This window comes from Carex rostrata, chromosome 24 (genome assembly GCF_964058835.1).
Source record: "Carex rostrata chromosome 24, lpCarRost1.2, whole genome shotgun sequence".
Lineage (NCBI taxonomy): Eukaryota > Viridiplantae > Streptophyta > Magnoliopsida > Poales > Cyperaceae > Carex > Carex rostrata.
Window position 1 is genome coordinate 2,361,560 of NC_135941.1, and position 23,004 is coordinate 2,384,563.

At 35.9% G+C, this 23,004-nt stretch overlaps 2 protein-coding genes, 1 non-coding gene and 1 pseudogene across 3 annotated transcripts; 3 read left to right on the forward strand and 1 right to left on the reverse strand.

Moving 5' to 3' along the window:
- LOC144575267 (polygalacturonase inhibitor 2-like) lies at positions 1-840 on the reverse strand (annotated as a pseudogene).
- Positions 841-8,416: 7,576 nt separating this feature from the next.
- On the forward strand, positions 8,417-9,834 carry LOC144575906 (transcription termination factor MTERF8, chloroplastic-like). The gene has a single exon (XM_078326164.1). It carries the CDS (start codon positions 8,485-8,487, stop codon positions 9,634-9,636), a length of 1,152 nt encoding a protein of 383 aa, XP_078182290.1. The 5' UTR covers positions 8,417-8,484; the 3' UTR covers positions 9,637-9,834.
- A 4,176-nt stretch (positions 9,835-14,010) lies between these two features.
- On the forward strand, positions 14,011-14,082 carry TRNAQ-UUG (transfer RNA glutamine (anticodon UUG)). The gene has a single exon. It is a non-coding gene; the product is annotated as a tRNA-Gln (tRNA).
- A 5,829-nt stretch (positions 14,083-19,911) lies between these two features.
- LOC144575825 (hemerythrin HHE cation-binding domain protein) lies at positions 19,912-22,767 on the forward strand. Its single transcript, XM_078326070.1, has 3 exons — positions 19,912-20,688; positions 21,375-21,529; positions 22,242-22,767. The coding sequence occupies exons 1-3, from the start codon at positions 20,046-20,048 to the stop codon at positions 22,575-22,577; spliced, it is 1,134 nt and encodes a 377-aa protein (XP_078182196.1). The 5' UTR covers positions 19,912-20,045; the 3' UTR covers positions 22,578-22,767.
- The last annotated feature ends 237 nt before the right edge of the window (positions 22,768-23,004 follow it).

Genomic DNA, 23,004 nt, shown 5'->3' on the forward strand with positions numbered 1-23,004 from the left:
TTGGAGTACATCAAAACAACATGACATGAGAATGGTTTATTTCTTTGATCAAATGCACACTGAAGAGGCACTCAATGTTGAATCAAAATGGTGGTCCAGATATAGGCGCAGGTTCAGGTGCAGGTGGCAAAACGGAGCATGGTGGCAGTGGGTACCCACAAAGGCATGCATTGTTTGAGAAAACAGCAGCATCGAATCGGCTCATGTGGTCACCTTGAGGTAACTCTCCACAGAGCTTGTTGAATGACAGATTTGGATAAAACAACACAGCAGCTTTGGCAAATGACTCTGGCACTTTCCCATATATATTGTTGTGGCTTAGATCAAACCCATATATAGAATCCGAGATTTTACCTGACTCAGATCGAACTCAAAGTCATTATTATTCAATTCAATGTTAACTGTGTTCTTTTGCTTGCTGAATAAAAAAGAAGCATCGTCTCTGAGTCGGTTATTCCCCACGACAATTAACTGGAAATCTACTGATCCATAGCTTTTTGGTATTTCGCCAGTTAAGTTGTTGTTGTTAAGTACAAGTGAGGGACGCGAACCATGAACAAGCCCAGGTGGTATGGTACCTGTGAGGTAATTTGACGAAAGTTCCAAACCATTTAAGTTTGGACACGTAGAAATAGATGGTGGAATTGTACCAGATAGTTGGTTACGTGCAAGATTGATGCCTATGATATTGGCATGGTTGTAAAAACTGGGCACGGAGCCGGAGAGAGATGTGTCTGTTATAATTAAAAGGCAAAGATTGGGAAGTTTGGTAATGCATGAAGGAATGGCACCATGAAACCCTGTATTATTACCAAGATATAGGTCTTGTAATTCGGTTAATTAAGTTACAGATAGCTTTTGGAAAGGAGGTGGTGACGACTAAGTTTTGCAAGTTGAGAGAGCTAACACGACCAGTGCTGGTACATGTTATATATGAGTTTTCTAGTACTTAACAAACCTATCAATTAAGGACTATTCAAAGTGAAATTAAAAGCCAACTTGTTGAATTTGAGAAAATTAAGCTTCTGCAATACGTAAAAGTTTATGTATGTTTTGGCGTGTATATGGTTGTCTCTCTGTGTCTTCCAATATGTGCGGTTCAATTCTGTTTTCTGTTTTATTTTACTTAATTAGGCCTAACTGCAACCAAAATATCAAGTGATTTTTCATAAGACCTGTCGGTAGTGAACCACATTACAGAATTGCATTCAAACTATATACAATGTAAAATACTAAAATTTGTAGCTTCATAGATTTACCGATATACTATACCATAAAATCAGGGCTAGAAATTATAAAATAATTCAAGTCAACACACTCAACTACGTACAAAAGAAAAATTGACTCCGAACGGATAGAATTGGACATAAGAAGTCCATTCAACTTTGCTTGGAGATTTAACAAGCACAAAGCTTTATGAAGTCTAAAGAGATTAGAAAAAGCTCAATGTCAACTCTTACTTGTCAATGGTCATGGCTTGTTACCGTACTACAATGTAGTATACACTATGTCATTAATTTATAATATGAATTTAATAAATGTTTAATTTACGGACCAGTACCAAAGATTCTAAATCATGATAAGGTAGCGAAGTTGTGTTACCAAAATATATAGATGACACAAGTGTTTGCATCCCAATTTACAGCTGCATATATAGAAAAAGTACGTAGTAAAGAAAAACATAACTTTTCTTGGTTATAATTTACTGAATTTCAAACAAATCATGTAAACTTATAACGGAAGAACAAAATTTGGAAACATCAAGAGAAGAGACAAGATTTGAGTTTCAATCCTTACTTATAATCCTCTTGCCGAACTCAATTCCTGCCACCCCAGCTGCAATTGCACAAAGATGGAGTCCAGGACAAAAGCTTACTAATCTGAAATCGGAGAAAATTTTATGGACCAATAACAAAATACACAAATGAAATGGAAGAACCTAGAGCACCGACGGTGATTTGCCATGCTATAGGCACAGGCGCAGGTTTGCATGGTCGGTTAACTGCGATCTGACAGTGTAACACCGTGAACTTTTAAAATTCAGATTTAATTAAAATAATAAGTGGTTAAATCAAATAATATATATATACGTATATACGAAATTAGTGACGTGGATGGTGAAAAATAATTATACGATTAATTGTGTTAAGAGAGAGGAGCAATTGGAGTTATATAAATCATTTAAACAATATCGAACAAGTGGAGGGTTTATTTTGCAAAAATACCACTTACAAGTGGGGGCCCCTTGTCATTCCCTCCTTCCTTTCCTTTCCTGCCCCCATCTTTTTTTTCTTCTTTCCTTTGTTTCCGCCAAGAGAGAAAGAACGAGAGAGAGAGAGAGTGAGAGAGAGGCACCCCGGTGACCGTATTGCGCGAAAACGGAGATTTAGGAAGAGGAGCTCAAATCTCGCACATCCATCCGTTCCATTGGTAATTCCCCTTCCTATTTCTCTCTCATTTCGTGATTCCTTGTTTTTAGGGTTTCGGTGAAAACCCGTAGAATCGTACCAAATTGATTATTCCGTGCCTTTGTTGTTTATATAGTGTAAATTGACTGATTCCGTGTTCCAAAGTGCAACCAAATTCCAATTTACGGATTTTTCCCAAAAAAATTGATTTGAGGGTTTAAATTGTAAAAATGCCGGAATTTAATAAATTGACCTATGTATAGATCCTAACGAGCACGGCTAGCGGGATTGACGAGCTTACCGAGTCGCGAGATCGCGGACCCTCTACGTGCCCTACGTAACCAGGTGCGGGGGTTCACGGGATCTGTTTTGGGGTTTATTCGTAGAACTAAATAACGGTGCATATTATTATATTTATGTTGATTGCTTGATTTAAATAAACTGTGCATAGCATGTTGAATCTCTGATTGAAAGCATTTGTTGCCGCATTGCATTAATTGTGATATTAGTGTGATTGAAGTGTATAACTGTTATGATTCTCATGTTGGTACGGTTTATCGATTGTTGATCTGTCGTTTTGAATAAGTGAGTGGAACCACAGTATGACTTGGATTGATTGTGTGAAGTGAACAGTGTATCATAGTGGAAAGTCTAGCTAGCTACTAGACTTTCATCCAGGACCCTTATGCGCATCTGGAGAATGGCCCTAGTGAACCCAGTACCGGTTGGGTAAGGGAAGTGCAGTGTAATTTTAGGTAGAACTGTGGTTCAGTGGTTCAGTGATTCAGTGAAAGTGTCAGTGATTTCTTTTTGAGAAAAGTGTTATTCTGTTGCATATTCGCGGAATATGCCCATGTTTATTTTAAGTGATGAATTGATGAGATTGTATGACTTGAAACCAGAAAATAGAACTGTTAAGCCGGAGGTGATCGATAGTTGATATCTGTACCTCATAACCAGACTTATATATATTATATCTGTGAAACCAAATCTTTCTGGAAAATTCGTTGATTGATGTTGATGAGATGTGAATTGAAATCCGTTTGAATCTATTCCCGGTACATGTGCATTTATTATTACTGGTAAATGAATAAATAGATGCCCTATTGCTAGTGTATTTAGTTCTGGTGATGGATTTCGCACAAATCCAGTAGCCCTTTAAATTCCGCACTGAGAAAACGGATGACAGGTTTTCTCACCCCCTCCCCTCGGGGAATTTTTCCCTTTGAACTGATATGTGCAGGTAAACGCGAGTGAAGTGGGACTCGGGCTCGACTCGTGAGTATAGGCCGAGCTAATAGGTTATGCCAAACCCTTTTTGTACCCATTTTGAATGTGTAGTTGAACCCGTAGTCGGTTATTTTGATGTATAGGTTGTTATCGAACCGTATTATGTTATAAAACCCTAACGGTATGTTTTAAATGGTTGTTATGATTTAAATGTTGAAATTGCATTTTAAATGTCATTAAAATTGCTAGTGAATGGGGAATAATTGTTTAGTTATACGGGGATTTGATCGGGTTTGAAAACGGGGTGAAATTTCACGAAAATGGGCAAAGGAATGAAAATTAGTACCCTTATTGCGGGCCGCAATAACCCTATTGCGGGCCGCAATGAGAGTAGACAGAAAAATTCGCAGCTTAACAAGCCAACCAGGTCATTGCGGGCCGCAATAAATTCATTGCGGGCCGCAATAAATTCATTGCGGGCCGCAATGAATGGAGGCAGAGGCTCCCTTCAGAGGCTGGGAAATTTTGGAACTTGTTGCGGGCCGCAATAAATTCATTGCGGGCCGCAATGAATGGAGTCAGAGGTAGTTTGCAGAGGCTGGAAATTTTGGGAAGGGTTGCGGGCCGCAACAGCCCTATTGCGGGCCGCAATGGGTTCCCAAAAATACTGTTTTGGGTATAACTTAGCCAAATTAAATCGGTTTTGAACCAAACTTGTTTTAAATCAAATCATATGATAATTTGACTAATCTGGACCGTCGGTTAAAGGATTTTCATGCAATTTGACTTCTCCAAAATAAAATTTTCCGTGCTCTATTGAGCGGTGCTTCGTAACCTCAGACAACGCTCGCAGGGGGCTGCCGCCCCCCTGCCACCCCCCGCATACTAATAGAATCGGGCCCACACACATAAACATAACAATTTATATATATATATATATATAAATCTACATGAACAAAACCGCATTTTAAAACAAAACTGCGCGACCCCCTGTTCCGGGGTGTGACAGACAGACCTGGCCCCACCAGTTAGAGGGAGTCTCTGAGTACCACATCTAAGGAGGTAAATTTTCAGAAATTTACATGGTCGATTAGCTGCAAGCCCTGTGACTGCGAGATTCTCCATCTACTTGTCAGTGAAGAGGAGAGGAGGAAGCTTTTTGTAAATTGAAAAAGAAACAAAAAAAACACACTAAAGTAAAAATGTAAATACAGAAATTTACATGCTTTTGTTAAATTGCTTTGGAATTTAGAACATTTGCAAGAGTTGACCAAAATAGCCCAAAGTCAAGAGACGAAACAAAAATCAGAAATTGAGAGAAATTGACCTTGATGAGTGGAGAGAGACAGAGACGTTGAGAACTTAGCAGTAATTTTGTTAAAAAAGTCACCGAAAGAAAACAACACAGGTTAAAGAAAAAAAAATGGAAGGCACAAAACTGTGATATTACAAATTTTAGAAATGTAAAATACATAATTTGAGATTTTTGAAGAGTATCATCATATTTTTATTTTTTATTTTAAAATGGATGCTTTAGTTTACTCTTCACTCTTGTAACTTATCGCTAACTTATTAAGAACTTGGATCATATAAGGTAACTCAAACTTTGAGTTTGAAACTATCCGATCAAAATTCGCACGAATATTAGAAAAAGTCGGTGAATTCAATTTTGATCGGACAGTCAGAATCCAAACTCAAATTGGAGTTACCATCAGGAGTCCGGACCCTACAATTTACCCTCTGATCGGAAAGAGACCTCAAATCCTAAAACGCGAAATGGAAATAGAAATCGTGTCGCGTTCGTGATCGAAACCAGCAATAGCAAGGGAAACGATTTCTTTCGACACGATTTCAAGAGGCACAACTCACACGAAGAAATCGTGTCAACAGAGTAGAGATTTGGCAAGAAACAATTTTGCCTCGATGAAAATACGCACCTACCCTCGTCTTTCTCTCATTTCGCATTCCGCGCGCGCCATCGATCTTCTCGACTTCTCCTTCTTTTTGGCCTCACTGCCAAGCTTCTCCGTGCTTGAGCAAAGAAAGTGTGCTAAACCCTCTTCCTTTCCTTCCGTCTCTCCATCAAATCTCTGTACTGGAGCCTATCTCTCCTCCTGCCATGGTGAAATTAGCACTCTATCTTCTTGTTTTTCTCAATCGAGGTGGATGACATTATTTGTAAATTAAGCTTATTGGTTGGTTTTTTTCTGAACTGATCAATATTGAATTCTTTCATTATACTTATTGGTTCCGATCAATAAAATTCAATTCCAAATTAATCTGTTTCGTTTCTTTTCTATTGAATTGAATTCTATTCTCATTAGTTTTTATTCCGATCATAGGGTAATCGGACAATTTGGAGACTCGGTATCCTCTGAGATATCTCATATTTTGCATGACATTCTGAGAAATTCCAACCGTTGAAATACGTTCTGCGCTAATCATAAAGCTCTATTAAGACTGGCCTTTGCGTCATCCCCGAATAGGCACCGGACACGTCGGTCACGAAAAATATGAGATATCTCAGACGTACGCACTCCAATTTGGATGGTGTCTCAATGAATTTATATCCTCGGAGGTAACAAAATATTTCTGTTATGATCACGGCCGTCCGATCAGGGGTGGATCCATAAAAGCCCAGGAGTAGGCACTGAATTTGAATTTTTTTTTTTGATCCAGTATAAATTAGCCCAAGTGCCTATCCCTGAATTATTACTGTGCCTACCCCTGGGCCCAAAAATATTTACAAAGCAAGGCCCATGCTCCGCTGCTGGTCCGCTCCGCTGTTTTGTTCGCTAGAGAAATGAAACGTGATAAAAAAAATATTAAATGTAGCGATACAATCACACAAGTAAAATAAGACTTTGAAACCCGTTGTTTTGTACACAACAGAGAAATAAAATAAGACTTTCTATTTGCTTTTGTTCCGAGTCAGAGAGCAAAAAAACAAAGACCGTCTCTTCTATTCTTATTTGCTTCGATTCCTATTTGCTTCTGTCGTCGCTGTCAGAGAGAAACGCGCCAGCACGCACGCACCTCCGCCCTCTTCACGCCGAAATTTTTATTAATAGGAAAAATATTAATTAAATATCGAGATTAGAGAAAGCTTTTGAATTTTTTTCAGAAATAGAGAAAACGGGACGGGAAATCACGGCCAATGGCCGTTATGGTTTATCACGGCTAGGTTTAGACCTTAATTAATAACTGAACCGTTAATTATCTAATAACTGAACCGGACGGACAAAAAACCGAAAAAAACCTGTCCGTTATGGGGTAAAACGGCCTATGTCTGTGATGTCCCATAACAGCCTATGTCCGTGATGCCCCATAACGGCCTTGTAGACATACAATTAAATGAGAGCGAGAGAGGTCTGGGAGGGACCGAATTATGTTTTTCACTTGTCCGTGATGGCCCATCACGGCCCCTTTTTTTTTTTTTTTCTCCGTCCATTACTACGCATCACGGACAGAATTTGGTTTTTATTTTTTTCGCTGTGTATCACCTAGCCGTAGCGTCCCATCACGGACACTGTCCGTTTCAAGCCATAACAGACCGGTTTTTTTTTTTTGGTTTTTTTCCCGATTCACCAGTTATTGAGCTTAGTGGGGGATAATTAAGCACTAACTATGGCCGGAATAAAGCATAACGGCCAGTGACCGTGATTTCCCATCCCGTTTTCTCTATTTCTGAAAAAAATTCAAAAACTTCCTCTAACCTCGATATTTAATTAATATTTTTCCTATTAATAAAAATTCCGGTTCTTCACGCTTAACAGAGCAAAATAAAATAAAAAATCGACTTCATTTGCTACTTTTCGCTGCTGGGAGCAGAGAGTAAAACCAAAAAAATTGACTTCATTTGTAAGATCCCAATTTATAGTTTTAATTAATCAATTGAATTAATATTTGCATAATTCATGTAGAATTGAAATGGTTTGGTGAATTATTGCTTGAATCCTTGAATTTCACACTTTAGTTCTATATCAATTGAATTTACTCGATTTTAGTGCTTTATCAGGAATTCGAATAATTAATAAACTTCTTGATTCGCACTTGGGTAAATGTTGATTATTTAGAACTGGTCCAAAGATTTCTGTTTTTTTGCAACACAATGGTTCCAGGCTTCAGTATAGACAATTATACTGGTACTAATATTTTCATTTTTCTTTAGTTCCCTAATTATGTCTTGGGATCTAGGGGTTTAGAGTTTCATTCAGGCTCTATTGATAATTTTTCACCTCAAAATTCAATGCAATAAACTTATACTAGTAAACATAAAATAACACCAATTTACCTTGTTATTTTGCCTTTTATCACGGTGATTGTTTTTTATTTAGTACCCGCTTAGTTAATGAATTTGAATCCGATTAACTATTTGAACCTGTTTAGTGCCCTATCCTGGCGGAATTCCTGAATCCGCCCCTGCGTCCGATCGGAATTCAGATCTGATCTCAAATAGAATGCACGAGGCCACTTTAATAGTCGTGCTGATTCTGATTGGATGGTTCAGATGCATTAAATTCGTGTCTCAATAAGCTGCAAACTGACACGTTGGATCTAGAACTAACAATTTGGATGGTTTCTCAATTAGCTGCAATTTCTTGAAGTTCCCATTTTCCCCGAATATTTCTAAGTGAAAAAATAAAAAAATAAAAGGGAGGTTTATTTTTCTCTTTCTCACACAAGCATAACCTGGCCTTCGCCTTCTCCATTTGCAACTTCCTCTCTACAGTCTACACTACAACGAACCAGTATCTCATCTCTAGTTTCGAATTGAGTTACTCAGTTCCGCAGTCAAATTCGATCAAAACCCTTACATTCTTCTCTAATTACTAAGAGTGAGAGTATGATTCTGAGTAGGCTTCATCACATCCGTCAATTCACCACACCATACGCCTCCTCCATTCATCGCCTCCTGTCCACCACTACCACTCCAGCGCCGCTCCTAAACCCTCACTTTTCCATTGAATACCTCATCCAATCGTGCGGGCTCCCGTCAGACGAGGCGATCCGGGTTTCCAAGGAGATCCAGCACCTCAAATCACCTGATAAGCCCGATAGTGTGCTCCAGTTCCTGAGACAGACGGGCATCAGTGAATCCGACATCAGAACGTCCGTTTCGCGAAGACCTCGTATCCTTTGCTCTAGTGTGGAGAAGATTTGGAGACCAAATGTGGCAAAGCTACAAGAGGTCGGCATCTCCATTGAAGTCATCTCATTTATCGTTTCCCGCTCCCCTGGAGTGTTCCAATCGAATTTTGCACCAAAAGTCGACTTCTGGATTCGGGTTCTCAGCTCGGTAGAGAATCTCTCTCTGGTCCTCAAAAGGTTCCCACAGCTTCTCATGAGTAGCTTGGAAAAGGTCATTGTGCCCAATTTGTCCTTCCTTGAAGAGCAATGCGGCTTATCTCTTTGTCAAATTGCCCAGCTGATTAAGAATCAACCTAGACTTATGAGCTCGAGGGCTGAAACTTTGAAGATGTATGCTAAGAGAGCTGATGAATTAGGCATTGCCCGTTCATCACAGATGTTTGTGTATGCATTAGTTGTTGTAAGCAGTGTGAACCAGAGCATCATAGATGCCAGGCTACATAACTTGAAAAGTCTTGGGTTTTCACAAGATGAGGTGACCAGTCTTGTCTGTTCGAACCCTTCTATATTGCAAAAAACTGAGGAAAATATAGGTTCTAAAGTACAATTTCTGATAAAGGAAGCAGGCTGTGATAAGTTGCATGTGATCAGAAATACAGCTCTGCTCACATTAAGCTTGGAGAAGCGGCTGATCCCCCGCAGCCTTGTCCGGAAGCTTCTGGAGAAAAAAGGATTGCCAGAGGGAAAACGAGGTTTATATTCTTTTGCACAACCAAATGAGAAGCAGTTTCTTGAGAAGATTGTTCTTCCATATGAACAAACCATTCCAGGACTGCACCGAGCCTACATTGACTCTGTTTCTGGGAAAACTTCAGCTAAGGAATGGTTTGCCAGTATCTCAAATTGATTTGCTTGTTAGTTAGGTTTTTATTTTATTCCTTCCCTTTTATTTTTATTTTCATTATTTTTCCATACAAGTGAGAACTTACTACTGACATGCTAAAATGACTGCAAGTCAATTCAGTTGCTTGTCATAATTGGAAATCTTGTTTTTAAATCCAATTTTGACTTTGTTGTTTGTCAGTAATGTTGGAATAATTGTGAAAATAAAGCCACTGTGCATTGTTTACAGTACAATTAATTTAAGTATTTGAGATGACCAATTTTTGACCGGACCTGAACAACTTACATTCACACTCTAGGGGTAAATTTATCCAAAATAAAGAAAATTGATGAACTGCTTGTTTTAATGTATTCTTTGCTTCTGATAGGAAAACAGAACGGCTGACAGTATAGTGTGTCAGTTCTTTTTGTTAATACAATAAGTGATATTTGGCTTAGCAATCTAACTATTAACACACAAAATATTCGTCTTCAAGCAGTCTGTTTTACCAGTATAGTACTTGATCAATGTTAATAGGCTATTCAAGTATAGTACTTGAACAAATTAGGACTTTGATAGAGTGTATCACTTGATCAACCACCATGGTGCTGTGTATTACCAGACCAGGACAAATTGGCCCTATGCACACCATCCTTCTTAGACGTTGAGCATAAGGAAGACAAAACAGCAAAAGAAGAAAAAAAATATTGAAATTTTTAAAACCAGAAGGGAGGTGATGCATTAGATTTGACATGGTTCTTCTATGCATTCCATGTACCAATACAATTCCTTGCCTCATTTGTTTGGTGAATTCAGCTTTCAGAACTATGCAAATAGAGAAAGAAGGCTGCAATGCCCTCTGAAGTACACATCCCTATTTACAATTGTTTTTTTTTTTGGGTGAAACAGCCTTAATCAGACTTCAATTGTACAAGTGAACTAACACTTTGTATGTACAACTCTAGTAAAACTCATTTAAATCTTTAAAGTTATCATTGTACTCTTTATTAAAAAAATATATGCTATAAAAAAAATATGTAGCATATGTAAGAAAAATAGCCTTCTGATTGACCGATTTGTAATGGTAAATGATTCAGTTATCTGTTTCTTACTCTCAATAGAAAAATTTGTATACTTGTGATGTATACAGTGACATTATAATTCAAATCTAAGGAAGCAGCTAACAGTCCTTCAATTCCAGTTCCTCAAAAATTCTCAGATATTTCCAACTAATTCTGTAAACATCAATACTAAATTCTGTAAACATTAATATTAAATCCTGTAAACTAATTTAACAAATCCTGTAAACATAAAAACGCGTGAAAGCTGTTGAAAACGCGTGACAGCTGTTGGGGACCACCTTATGTGAACATACACATAATATCCTGTAAACATACACATATTATATTGTAAACATACACATATTATTATGTAAACATACATATTGTACTTGAAATTATAGCAGTTGAAATTATGGCAGTTGTGACAGTTAAAAACGCATTAGAACTAAGCTAAAAAATGAAGGCTTTTATACACGGGGATTTTTTGGGGACTGTAGCCCGGGGGACATTACATTTTCTTCAAATCTAATTTGGTTCAAATCTGGTTCAATTTGGTGTACAATTTGTCAAATATGGTAAATTACTAAATTGGTAATTTTGTTATTTTTGTATGGATCATTGGTACAAATTTGGTATAATTTGATATAATTTTCAGACAATTCCAAGTCCAATTTGGCCTACCCTAAACAATAAACCTAATCCTAAATTATGAATAAATTAAATTAAAATATAAAGAAAAATTACCAAAAAGATTTCGTTGCTTCCACCCTGCAAATGTGATTTTATCATCTGCTTGGAATGACGTATTTATAGAAATACCATCTGCACAGAACCTAGGGGTTCCACACAGATCCAATATGGTGTGTAGATCAGTAGATGGTAGTTTATAAATTTCTCAACAATCTATATTCTATAGTCGGTTAGAATTTTGAAACATTAAAATCTTAAAATGGTAACAAAAAGAAAACTCTGTACTAAGCAGGTAGGTCTAACTTCTATCACTATATCACCGCTATCCCCCACGTTTACCGCAATTGATTATCCCACAACCCAATACCTGATAAGTAATGTACATATGAGTAGAAGTGTTTCTATGTTCATTGAGCCCCTTTGTGAATCTATCAGAATTTTAAACACTATGAGAATAGTTTTAAATGATGAATCCAAATCGTCGAAACTCGTCTACCTTACAAGTGATATGTCTACATGAAAAAAAAAAAAACGAGTAGAACTAGGGTGTTCTTAAGCTCACCAAAGTATTTGGTGAGCTTAATTTCAGAACTCATAAAATCAGTTTTAAATGACGAATCCGACTCGTTGGAACCCACTTACCTTACGAGTGATGCGTCCACATGTGAAAATTTTAAACATTTGAATTAATTTAGTATAAAGTCAATCGGTCAAAATTAGAAGGTTAATAAATTAATTTTAGTACATTCATTTTTTGAACGTTTTTTGACTGCTTGACTTTATACTAAATTAATTCGAATGTTTAAAATTTTCAAATGTAGATGCATCACTCGTAAGGTATGCGGGTTTCAACGATTCAGATTCGTCATTTGAAACCAATTTGATGGATTTTGGAATTAAGCTCACCAAACACTTTGGTGAGCTTAAGAACACCCTAGTGTTCTACTAAAAAAAAAACAACTTTCGAATTAATTTAGTATAAAGTCAAGCGGTAAAAATTAAAAGGTTTATAAATTAATTTTAGTGCATTTATTTTTTTGAACGTTTTTTTTGACCATTTTACTCTATATAAAATTAATTCAAAAATTTTAAATTCTCACATGTACGCGCATCACCTATAAGATAGACGGATTTCAACAGTTCAAATTCGTCTTTTGAAGTCAATTCAATAAATTTTAGAGTTGAATTTACAACAAAATTTGATAAACTTAAAAACAATCTAGTTCTACTCCTATACATATTATTAGTTATCTTTCCTAGTGGGACTAAGGCTGTGCTCCAGAGAGGGGTAGAAGATCTTCATTAAAGGAAAGGAAAGGAAAAACTAAAAAACGACGAGCTGCCTTCGTCTCTTACTTACTCTAGAAGAGGAGAAAAGGAGAGAGAGCGGAGGGAAAGAGTTATCATTCGGAGGGGAAAAAGGAGAGGCACAGCGTGTATTTTTAGCGAATCTTGTCACCCCTGATTGGTATAAGATTTATTGTTCGGAGGAACCCCTGTATCTCTTCCTAGCAGTTGGCCCACGTTATGTTTTTTTTTTCCACTGATATATAATGCCCACAATTCTTCCTAGCAGTTGGCACACGTTATGTTTTAATTTATTTTTTAATAGCGTTTAAAGCCTTGTTTCAATTTTTTAATGGAACAATTATATTATTATTCTTAAAAAAATAAATTAGCCCAGGCCATGTGTGCTGACAGCCACGAGTGCGTATCCTCTGAGGTATCTCATATTTTGCGTGACTGATGTGTCTGGTGCCTATTCGGTGGTGACGTAGGGCCAGTATTATTTGGGCTTTAAGATTCGCATAGAACGTATTGCAACGGTTGAGATTTTCCAAAAAGTCACGCAAAATATAAGATATCTCATAGGATGCGAATTCGACAGCCACAACCATTCTCTTTTTTCTCTTCTTCTTTTGTTTATTTTACTTTGTGTTCCTTCTATTCTCTATTTTTAAAAATATTGAGACGTCCATTTTTTATTTTTATTTTCTGATTTATATGTATGAATTATGAAACATCTATATATATGGAGACACCATCACGTATCAAATCTGCATATGCAGTCGTATACTGCATATGCGGTATGCGGCGACCTTCTGCATATTGTATGCAAACTACATTTAAAAACACTAGTACTAAGTATTTCTTTTAAGGACTACGTATCTCTATATTGTTGTTTTCAAATCAAGAGTAGAGTTAAAATGCCCCATCATGCTCCAACATTGTTATCTCTATTTTTAAAGTTTCAATAAACAATCTGAATCGCTCAATATGATATTTATATAAAAGTGTGCTTGAATGGAAAATTTTATATATTTTGACTTTTTTTTGTTGCTATTTTTAACATAGATACAAAAAGATCTCTTTTTAGAAGATTATGGACTTCAAAAATAGTGATTTTTTACCTCTCTAAATAATTAGTAAAAATTTATAAAAATTATTAAATTTGTTATCCATAAAATGTAGATCATGTTGAGTTGTTTCGATCGATTATTTAGACTTTAAAAATAGAGATAATTATTTGGAATATGATGGGGCACAAAACTAATGGAGCATTTTAACCCTACTTTTAAATGAATCTATACTGCATGAGGTTTTCAATAATAATATTAAGTATTAACAAATAAAATGCGTACCAAAGGGTTCCATAGTGTAGTGGTTAGCACTCCAGACTTTGAATCTGGCGACCTGGGTTCGAATCCCGGTGGGACCTAAAAAAAAAAAATAGTTTAATAATTTTTTTTCTTTTTACAAACTTCTAAGAGAAAAATGTAAATGTGGCCATAGTATAAATAAGTCAAAATTTCGGCAATTAATTATATTTTATTCAGTATGTTTTAAGAGAGGGAATCCAATATTCATAGTTTTAATACTCTATCACGATCATATTTTTTCTTTAATATTTAAAAGTTTTAAACATAAAATGTTAGTTGCGCTATACTTTTTTTAACATATATAGCACAACTACATGTCTACATCCGCTATAGCTGAAGCTATTACCACTGTGGATTAAAAGCTCGGTGCTATTATAACTAATAGATTAGGCTACATAATTATTTTAATCAATGTTTAAGATTTTGTCCATATTACGTACTTATTTTTCTTTGGCAATTAAATAGTTTCACAAATATTTTTATAATCAAAATGGGCCAATAAAGAGGAAAAATTACTAAAGTTGACTTCAAGTTGGAAAAATATTAAGATTTTTCTATGTTGAAGCATTACGCTTCTTCCTTGTTTTTTCCCTTGTGGTGGTGAAAATGTCAATCTCTGTGATTGCCGGATTAGATAATCTATCTATGCATGCTTCTTTGAGTTCGCTTCTCTGAAGTAACTCAAATTTTGAGTTTAGATCTGGACCGTTCAATCAGAATTCTAAGTTAATTCAGTCCGAAGCGAAATACACCGACCTCTTCAATATATGTGGCAGAACAAATCTAATGGTCCGGATTCAGATCTAAACTCAAAAATTGAATTACTTTTGGGGATATGAACTGTACCTCTTCTAGTATATCTACTCTCAGGTGTTTTTTCAAATTCCAATTATTCGTACTTTTTTTGGTCCGTAACTAGTCGGAACTTCCAATTTATTAGAAAATTAATTGTCTTTTTTTTGTTCAGAATGTCTTTTTAGTGAAATCAGTTGTCAATTTCTCGTCCAATTATGTCTCTTTTAGTGACTAATTGTTAATTTGTAGGCGAGAAAACCTGACTATAAAGTAATATACTGGAGTTTCTTTTACACAAATATCATTAATTCTATATGATAATTAATGCAATATTATAATTAATTGTTGTCATATAAGATGACACTACAATAGATGGACCTAATTTTTCAATGGATATTTAAGGTATGACAGATTGGTACAGATTAAATATCATAAAGCAAAAAAAAGTTTTGATACTTTAGGGTCTGTTCGCAACAAGAAAATTTTGTAGTTATGGGAATTTTTAATATGAGAATGAGAATTTTAATTTATCAAAACCAAAGTCATTTAATCAAGCTTCTAAATAGCTAGCTATAGCGGTTTTGGACCCAGAAAGCTAAGTTATGGGCTAAAACTGCGCTAATCAAGCTACGACCGCTATAGCAGTAATAGCGGTCCGCTATAGCGCGTAGTGGCAATAGCGGTCCGCTATGCTACATGGGTTATGATTTTGCAATTTTTTTTTTTCTGAAAACATGATTTTGCAATTTTAATGGGCCTTAATATCTAGATTGGTTTTTTTTTTTTTACTTTATTAAGCTATATCAATACAATGGAACATGTGCAGGCTATACCGCTATATCAATTAAATTTTGTATCATGCATTAATATATGGTAGTGGTATATTTTGAATATAAAATATATCGATAGTTTTTGAATTAGGAATATTTTGAATGACAATTTGAACTTTATATTGGTTTAATATGAATAATATTAGAACTTCTTAATTAATTTGATATTTTTTTTCTTGATGAGACATTTTTACTAGGCAAAGCCTTCTATGGACATAAGGACCTATTTGTAAAATGAACATATTTTTATTTTTAAAGTTCAAACAGTCGATCTGAACCGTTCATCTTGTTCTCCATATTAATATGTGCTTGGAGACCAAATTTTACATTTTTCTGATTTTTTTTTACTATTTATTAAGATGGGTACAAAATTCAATGGTCTGAATTTGATATTTTTTATACCCATCTTAATAAATAGTAAATAAATTCAGAAAAATATAAAATTTGGTCTCTAAAGATATATTAATATGGAGAACAAGATGAACGGTTCGGATCGACTGTTTGAACTTTGAAAATAAAAATATATTCATTTTACAAATAGGCCCTTATGTCCATAGAAGCATCACTCTTTTTACTATTAGTAGAAATATAAAATATAATTTTTGAAATATAAAAATGCTATTTATAATAGCTTTCGCTATAGCTCCGCTATTCGCTAAAGCTTTTTTTTTTTGTCTCCCCGCTACACCGCTATAAACGCTATTTAGAAGCTTGCATTTAACTTATAAGAAATTTTAGAATATAGGTGTTCGGCAAATGCATGAGAAATTTGTTAGAATATTATTATTATTATTTTTTTTATAGAAAAGGTAATACTCAAATTAAACTATATTTAATTAAGGCCTCTTCGGAAACAAGGAAATCTTGTGGTTATGGGAATTTTTTTTATGAGAATGAAAATTTTAATTTGTCAAAACCAAAGCCATTTAACTAATGAGAAATTTTAGAATATAGGTGTTCGGCAAATGCATAGGAAATTTGTTAGAATATTATTATTATTTTTTATAGAAAATGTAATACTCAAATTAAACTATATTTAGTATATTGATACTAATGACTGATTATGATCAATATATTTGTATATAGAGTTTCTCAAAAATATTAAATAAGTGAACATAAATAAATAAATTTAATTTACAATTAAGTGTGAAAATAATGCTTATACAGTTAAGCACTTACAAAATATGAGTATTGTTTGTTTTTTAAGTACTTTTGTCCTATACAGTTAATTATACAGTTAAAATATTAATTCCTTTTAATGTATGGTAAGTGGCTGTAACTAATGTATGATAATAAATGGCGGAAGGAGAGGCAATGTGTCACGAATCAGGTTGGCGAATGGAACCATGGGTCATGGGATATGGCTAAACAAGCTAACAATCAGCCCGACCTCTTTAAGGTACTCATCAAAATCACTCACTTCCCACCAGAATTTTCGAATCCTTTATTTATTGATATGGTTATAGCACAATTTGGTCAAACTATGCATATCAATGAGGAGAACTTGTGGGGAGATGAATGTACTGAACTGAACGCTAGCCTTACCTGTATTGACCCAAAACGCATCCCATACTCCACCATTTTACCGTACAGCTCACTATGGAAAGAATGTTATATTGAGATTGTGGGTTGGGAATATCTCGGGGATCCACCGCCGGAGGCTAGATATGAACCTAGCCTCAGGGATCAGCTGCCGAACAGACAATTATACAGTTAATTATAATTAGTATATTGATAACTAATGTAATACTCAAATTAAACTATATTTAGTATATTGATACTCAAATTTTTACTGACAAATCTCATGGGAAAAGGTCCTGTCGTACAGACCCTTAAAAGTAAAAATGACAACATGTTACTTTATATCACAAATTTGTATCCCCTCAGCTTACCTGACTGAGTAGAATTGAATCGGATGGTTAAATGGATTGGCATGCATCTCAAAGCACAAATAATCCTGTCTCCTCTGTAGGTACCTTTAATTATTAGAGCATCTCCAACGCTGAAATTGCAAATCAATTTCAAAACAACTGTCAATTTGAAATGAGCAATTAATTGCAAAGCAGTTACATACTTACATTCTTGAAATAACACTAATTGCAAAAGTTTATATTACATGAATCTTAAAGAGGAGGGGACCTTCCATTTATTTCTCCCACCATTCTCTCCCTATTTTATTGAAACTCTCTCTATTTTTTATTGAAAACTTGGTTAGAGGCTGTGAAGGGTAATGAGACAAACTAGTTTTTTCGGAAGTGGATTTTGGGCTTTTGGCAGTGAAGGGAAGAGCCGACATTTTTATTTTTACTCAAATAAAAAGAAAATTTAATAATAATAACCATGATCCAAGAACATTATTAAAACTATCCAACCCGTGGAATTTCCACGGTTCCAACCTCTTTTTTTTTTTTACAAAACATAATTTTTTATTTTTTGAATTGAAATATTAGAAATATTGAATATATTTCTTTTAAAAATAGATGAAATACAATATAATTTAATTTATTAGAAAGACTGTAACAAATAACTCGGATCAATATTTTTCAGGCCGGATTTTTCACGGCTGTAAGAAAAATTAATATATTTTTTTATGTGTTATTGGAAAAAAATAAAAATACTTAAATTCTGAGTTATTGATCCCGGTTCAAAAGTCACTTCTAGGTAATCCAGAAAAAATTGTGATCTTTCTAATAAATTTAATTTATAAAAAGTTATATCTATTTTGAGAATTATTTTTGAAAAACAATTATTAAATAAATTAAAGTTTTTTTTTTCAAAAATAGATACAACTTTTTATAAATTAAATGTATTAGAAAGATCACAATATTTTCTGGATTAGCTTGAAGTGACTTTTGAACCGGGATCAATAACTCAGAATCTAAGTATTTTTATTTTTTTCCAATAACACATAAAGAAAATATATTAATTTTTCTTACAACCATGAAAAATCCGACCTGAAAAATATTGATCCGAGTTATTTGTTACAATCTTTCTAATAAATTAAATTATATTGTATTTCATCTATTTTTAAAGAAATATATTCAACATTTCTAATATTTCAATTAAAAAAATTAAAAATAAATAAAAAATTCTGTTTTGTAAAAAAAAAAAAGGTTGGAACCGTGGAAAAATTCCACGGGTCGGGTAGTTTTAATAATGTTCTTGAATCATGGTTATTATTATTAAATTATTTTTTTAATTGGGTAAAAATAAAAATGTCGGAGGGAAGAGAGGGGATGATTTTGCAGCGAATAGAAAATGTTCTTTTTTTTCAGCGTGTTCATTTGAAAGCTTTCAAATGCTCTTTCGAATAATGAAAGCTTTCAAAAATTAAGGACATGTTCGGCTGCTCTCCACAAAATACTGTTCACGTGGAAAAAATAAAATTCACTCAAATTGAAATTTTTTTTTTCCACGTAAACAATAAATCTCAGTTCGAAAATTTTTCCTATTACTATTTTCATTCCCATTGCAGTCAAACAGATCCTAAAGGAGTTATGCATCGATGAAAGGAAAAAAAGCAAGCGCCACGTAAGATTTTGCAAGTCAATTTGAGAGACGGAGACGCTGTATCCGCTCAATTTTTAATCCCTATTTTGCGACCGTGTAAGACCACCAAACGTAACACAACTAGAGCCGCAGAAAACCATAACGTGCCTACGACCATGTTGTTATGATCTCGTCAGAGTCCGATCACGACCACATCGGGTCCGGAACCTTGATCCAAATCCCTGTCACCAAATTAAAAAAAAAAAATGGAAAAAACCCCTGCCATCTCTGGTAAAAATGTTATGACGATTACGTCATGTGTGGAGCACCCGACCAGTGGTCCCGCGCATTTCTGACTTCGGGTCCACTTTTATAAGGGCAATGCTTTATCTGTCAGAGTAAAGCCCCACAATATATCACATCAGTTGTAGACTCGGGGAATCTAGATCCACTTCTGGTCTCAACCCGTGTTCTCGCAGGTCCAGATTCCCTAAAGTAACCCAAATTTTAAGTTTAGATCACGACCGTTCGATCATATTCGTGCCAATCCGGCCCGAAATGGAATGCACGAGCCCCTTTATCATTCTTGCCTGATCAGATCGAACAGTCAGGATCTGAACTCAAATTTTGAGGTACTACAGGGGATCTAGAATTCTATTCACGCACCCAGTGCCAATAGTGCTTCAGTGACACAGCACATGCTAAGGCGGGAAGCCGGGAAACCATAGGTTTCTTCCAAGTTTTTATTTATTAGCTTTCCTTTCTCTCTCCCTCCATAAAATATTCATTGCCTCAACCTTTACCCTTTCTCACCCCTTTGCTCTTCTCGCTTGCTCCACTGACACAGAGTGCGAGAGAAGGAACGCATAAAAGATAAAGCTCCAAGTACAACTCATTCCTACATTACAATGGGGAACTGCTGCCCTGAACCCCACCGCCAGCCGCACCGCCACCCCATCTCTCCTCCACGTGTCCCATCGCCGCCTCTGCCACCAACTGAAATCGTCAAAGCCAAATCCAATAAAGCCGCTACTAAACCAGATCCAACTGTCGACCCAACCGAGGACCCACCTGTTCGTCTCTATGGGCCCGAAGCCTGCCCACTGACATTGCGCCTCCGGCTCACTCTCCTTTACAAGGGCATTTCTCCTCAATTCATCCCTCGAGAAAGCCCTATCCTACCGGGCCCGCTGTTGCGTTTTGGCGGGTTAGGTGGAGATGTAATCTCGGGCTCTGAGCAGGAGTTGTTGGAGTGCATTGACAAGAAATTTACAAATGAGCCGAATGGGGTTGTGTCGAGATTGGAGCCGGCTGAAGAGGTGGTGTTGGCAGTGGAGTTGCAACACAGGAGTATGGAGAGGCATTTGGAGGGGATAAGCCGGGCGGTGAAGGAAATGTCTGCAGCTGGGAAGAAGGGGAAGAAAACTGGTGCCGCGGCTGAGGGGAGACGAATAAGCCGGTGGTATGGGGAACTGATGGAGGTGATGCTGGAGCACGCCAGAATGGAGGAGAGCTTGCTTTTCCCTGTGCTTGAAAGGGCAGCATATAAAGGTCTGTTCTTTCTTTTTTTCCAATTTTGTCAACAATTAGTTGGAATTTGTATATGAAAGCTTGGTGCTTTTCCTTGTGGTTTGTACAATTTTGGTTCTTTCGGGTTAGGAATCCCCAATTCATAGCTTGATCTGACTTTCAAGGGCTTTTTGAACGATAATTTTGTTTGCAGCATTACTTAGTAGGGTTTTGAATTTGTTTCTTTGACCCCTTATCCGGCATTTACTTTTCCTTATCCAGTCTTTATACCAGCTGAATTCAATTATTGGACTTGGGCAAACAAAAAAAAAGCATTGCATTAAAAAAAGGAAATGTTGGAAGTATCCAAACAAATCAGACTCTGGGGCAGTTAATTATCATTATCAATATTTATACTGATCAATTTATAGTGGACTTGTTTGCACTTTATATATTATTATCTGGTGTTCTTTATTACTTTCAAGTAATAGCCCAGCATAGTGTGTATAATTCCTATCCAATTCTAACTGAAGAATGTGGTGTTGCAAAATAAAGGGCTTTTCAATAAGTATAGCTCTATATTTTATTTCCTGAGATACAAAATTGTAACCATAAAAGGGACCAGACTCCCTATTCTAATGCCAGTGCTGGGGGGAACTTCCCAAATAGGTTCTGAGACAGAAATCTTTGTTGGTATCTTAGTGAGATCGTTTAATCATGAAATCCAGGAGTGTGCAAAGAGGCAAATAAGCAACACGCAGGGGACCTACCCATGTTAAATGGAATAAAGGAGTTTATCAAATCCTTGCTGTCCTTTGAAGCCGGGACTTCCCTTCACCAAGAAGCACTTCTCAATCTCTCTCAGAGGCTTAAAAACCTCCAGGTTCTTTTCTGTTTTTTTTTTTTTAAACCCGCTGCAGTACCAGCTTACTCCTATTCCATTATTATTAGTTTCCATAATTTGTTTTTATATGGGTTGCTTATCTGAACACAGCATGCAATTTTTCAGTAATGTACCTTATTCTTCTCCATCATTGTCTTAAAAAGCTATGGGAAAAACACTATACAGATAAGGTGTATAATAGAAAAAGAAATAAAAGGAAAGTGCATCCAGTAAGAAAAGGGTGAGGGGACCCTCAAGCAGTGAGGATTTGCATAGAAGGTGCCTATTTCACCTTTCACCTTTCACCTTTATTAGGTGTTCACCTACTGGTAGTCTGGTACACTTTCTCCATGGAATGATGGAAGAAAAGTGTGGCCCCTCATTCTCCGCAAAAAAAGCAAATTGATTGATATATTGGATAATTGCATGAAATAGTTGGTTAGATGCTTGGTTAAACAAGTGTTTCTGTTCCCTTTAGCTTGTAAACTGGCAGTCTTTCTTTCTTTAGGTATGCATGACCTAGCCTCCTCCATTCTTTGCTTGTAAGAAGAGAAATGTAGGTTTATGCTCTTATAGGATGTTAACAAAACTCCAACCTCAATGTGCCACCTAACATATGGCAATTGACTTATCATGTCCAGTTAAATATTTATTGAAAAATCATTTATTACTTAAATTCTGGTAAAATGAAATGTTTATTAAAATTGTACAGGAACACTGCAAGGAGCACTTCAGAGAAGAAGAAAAGGAGCTTTTCCCACTCATAGACTCGGTCTACCGCATGCAGAGAATAGAAGGTGACATATCAAACTGGTCCAACTCAGGCTGGGTGGGCCAGGTTGTCAGTGCGACTGAATTAACTCATTCTCGTCTCTTTCCTTTTTTCATTGCCGGACTCCTACCTCAGGAGGCCATGGAATATGTTGACCTCATCTGCCGGTCAACTCGGGACCCACAACAGCTGGCTTCTATGTTGCAATCTCTTACATCTCTGTTGGAGGGGACTTGCCAATCTTCATTTATTTTTGATAGCCTTCTCAGGAAGTGAAATCTAATGGTTCTGTGGAATTGCTGGAGTGCATTTTTCTTTGTTTGTACCTATATTAGGAATAGGATAAATTTGGCAACTGTGTCTACGGCATGAATTTATTTTGAAATGCGACTTGGAATTGGAAATGATTTGAAAATGCTTGTAAATAAAATTGAAACTGGCTGTTTTATTTTTCCTTTAATCTTTGTGTTTGCTGTACTGGTATCTTTTTGTTTTAACTTTTATTGTTTTTGAGACGTTAAAAGTTAGACTGGTAGGATTCATGTATTAACTTAATGTGGCAAGATATTTTTCTAATATAAGACTTGGAATATGCAAAGATATTTTCCTGACATAATACGGGGGATGGGTTTAACCAAGCCTGGCCCTGACCCAGGGCAGCCAGGGCAATGGCCCCGGGCCCCAAAATCCAATGGGGCCCCAA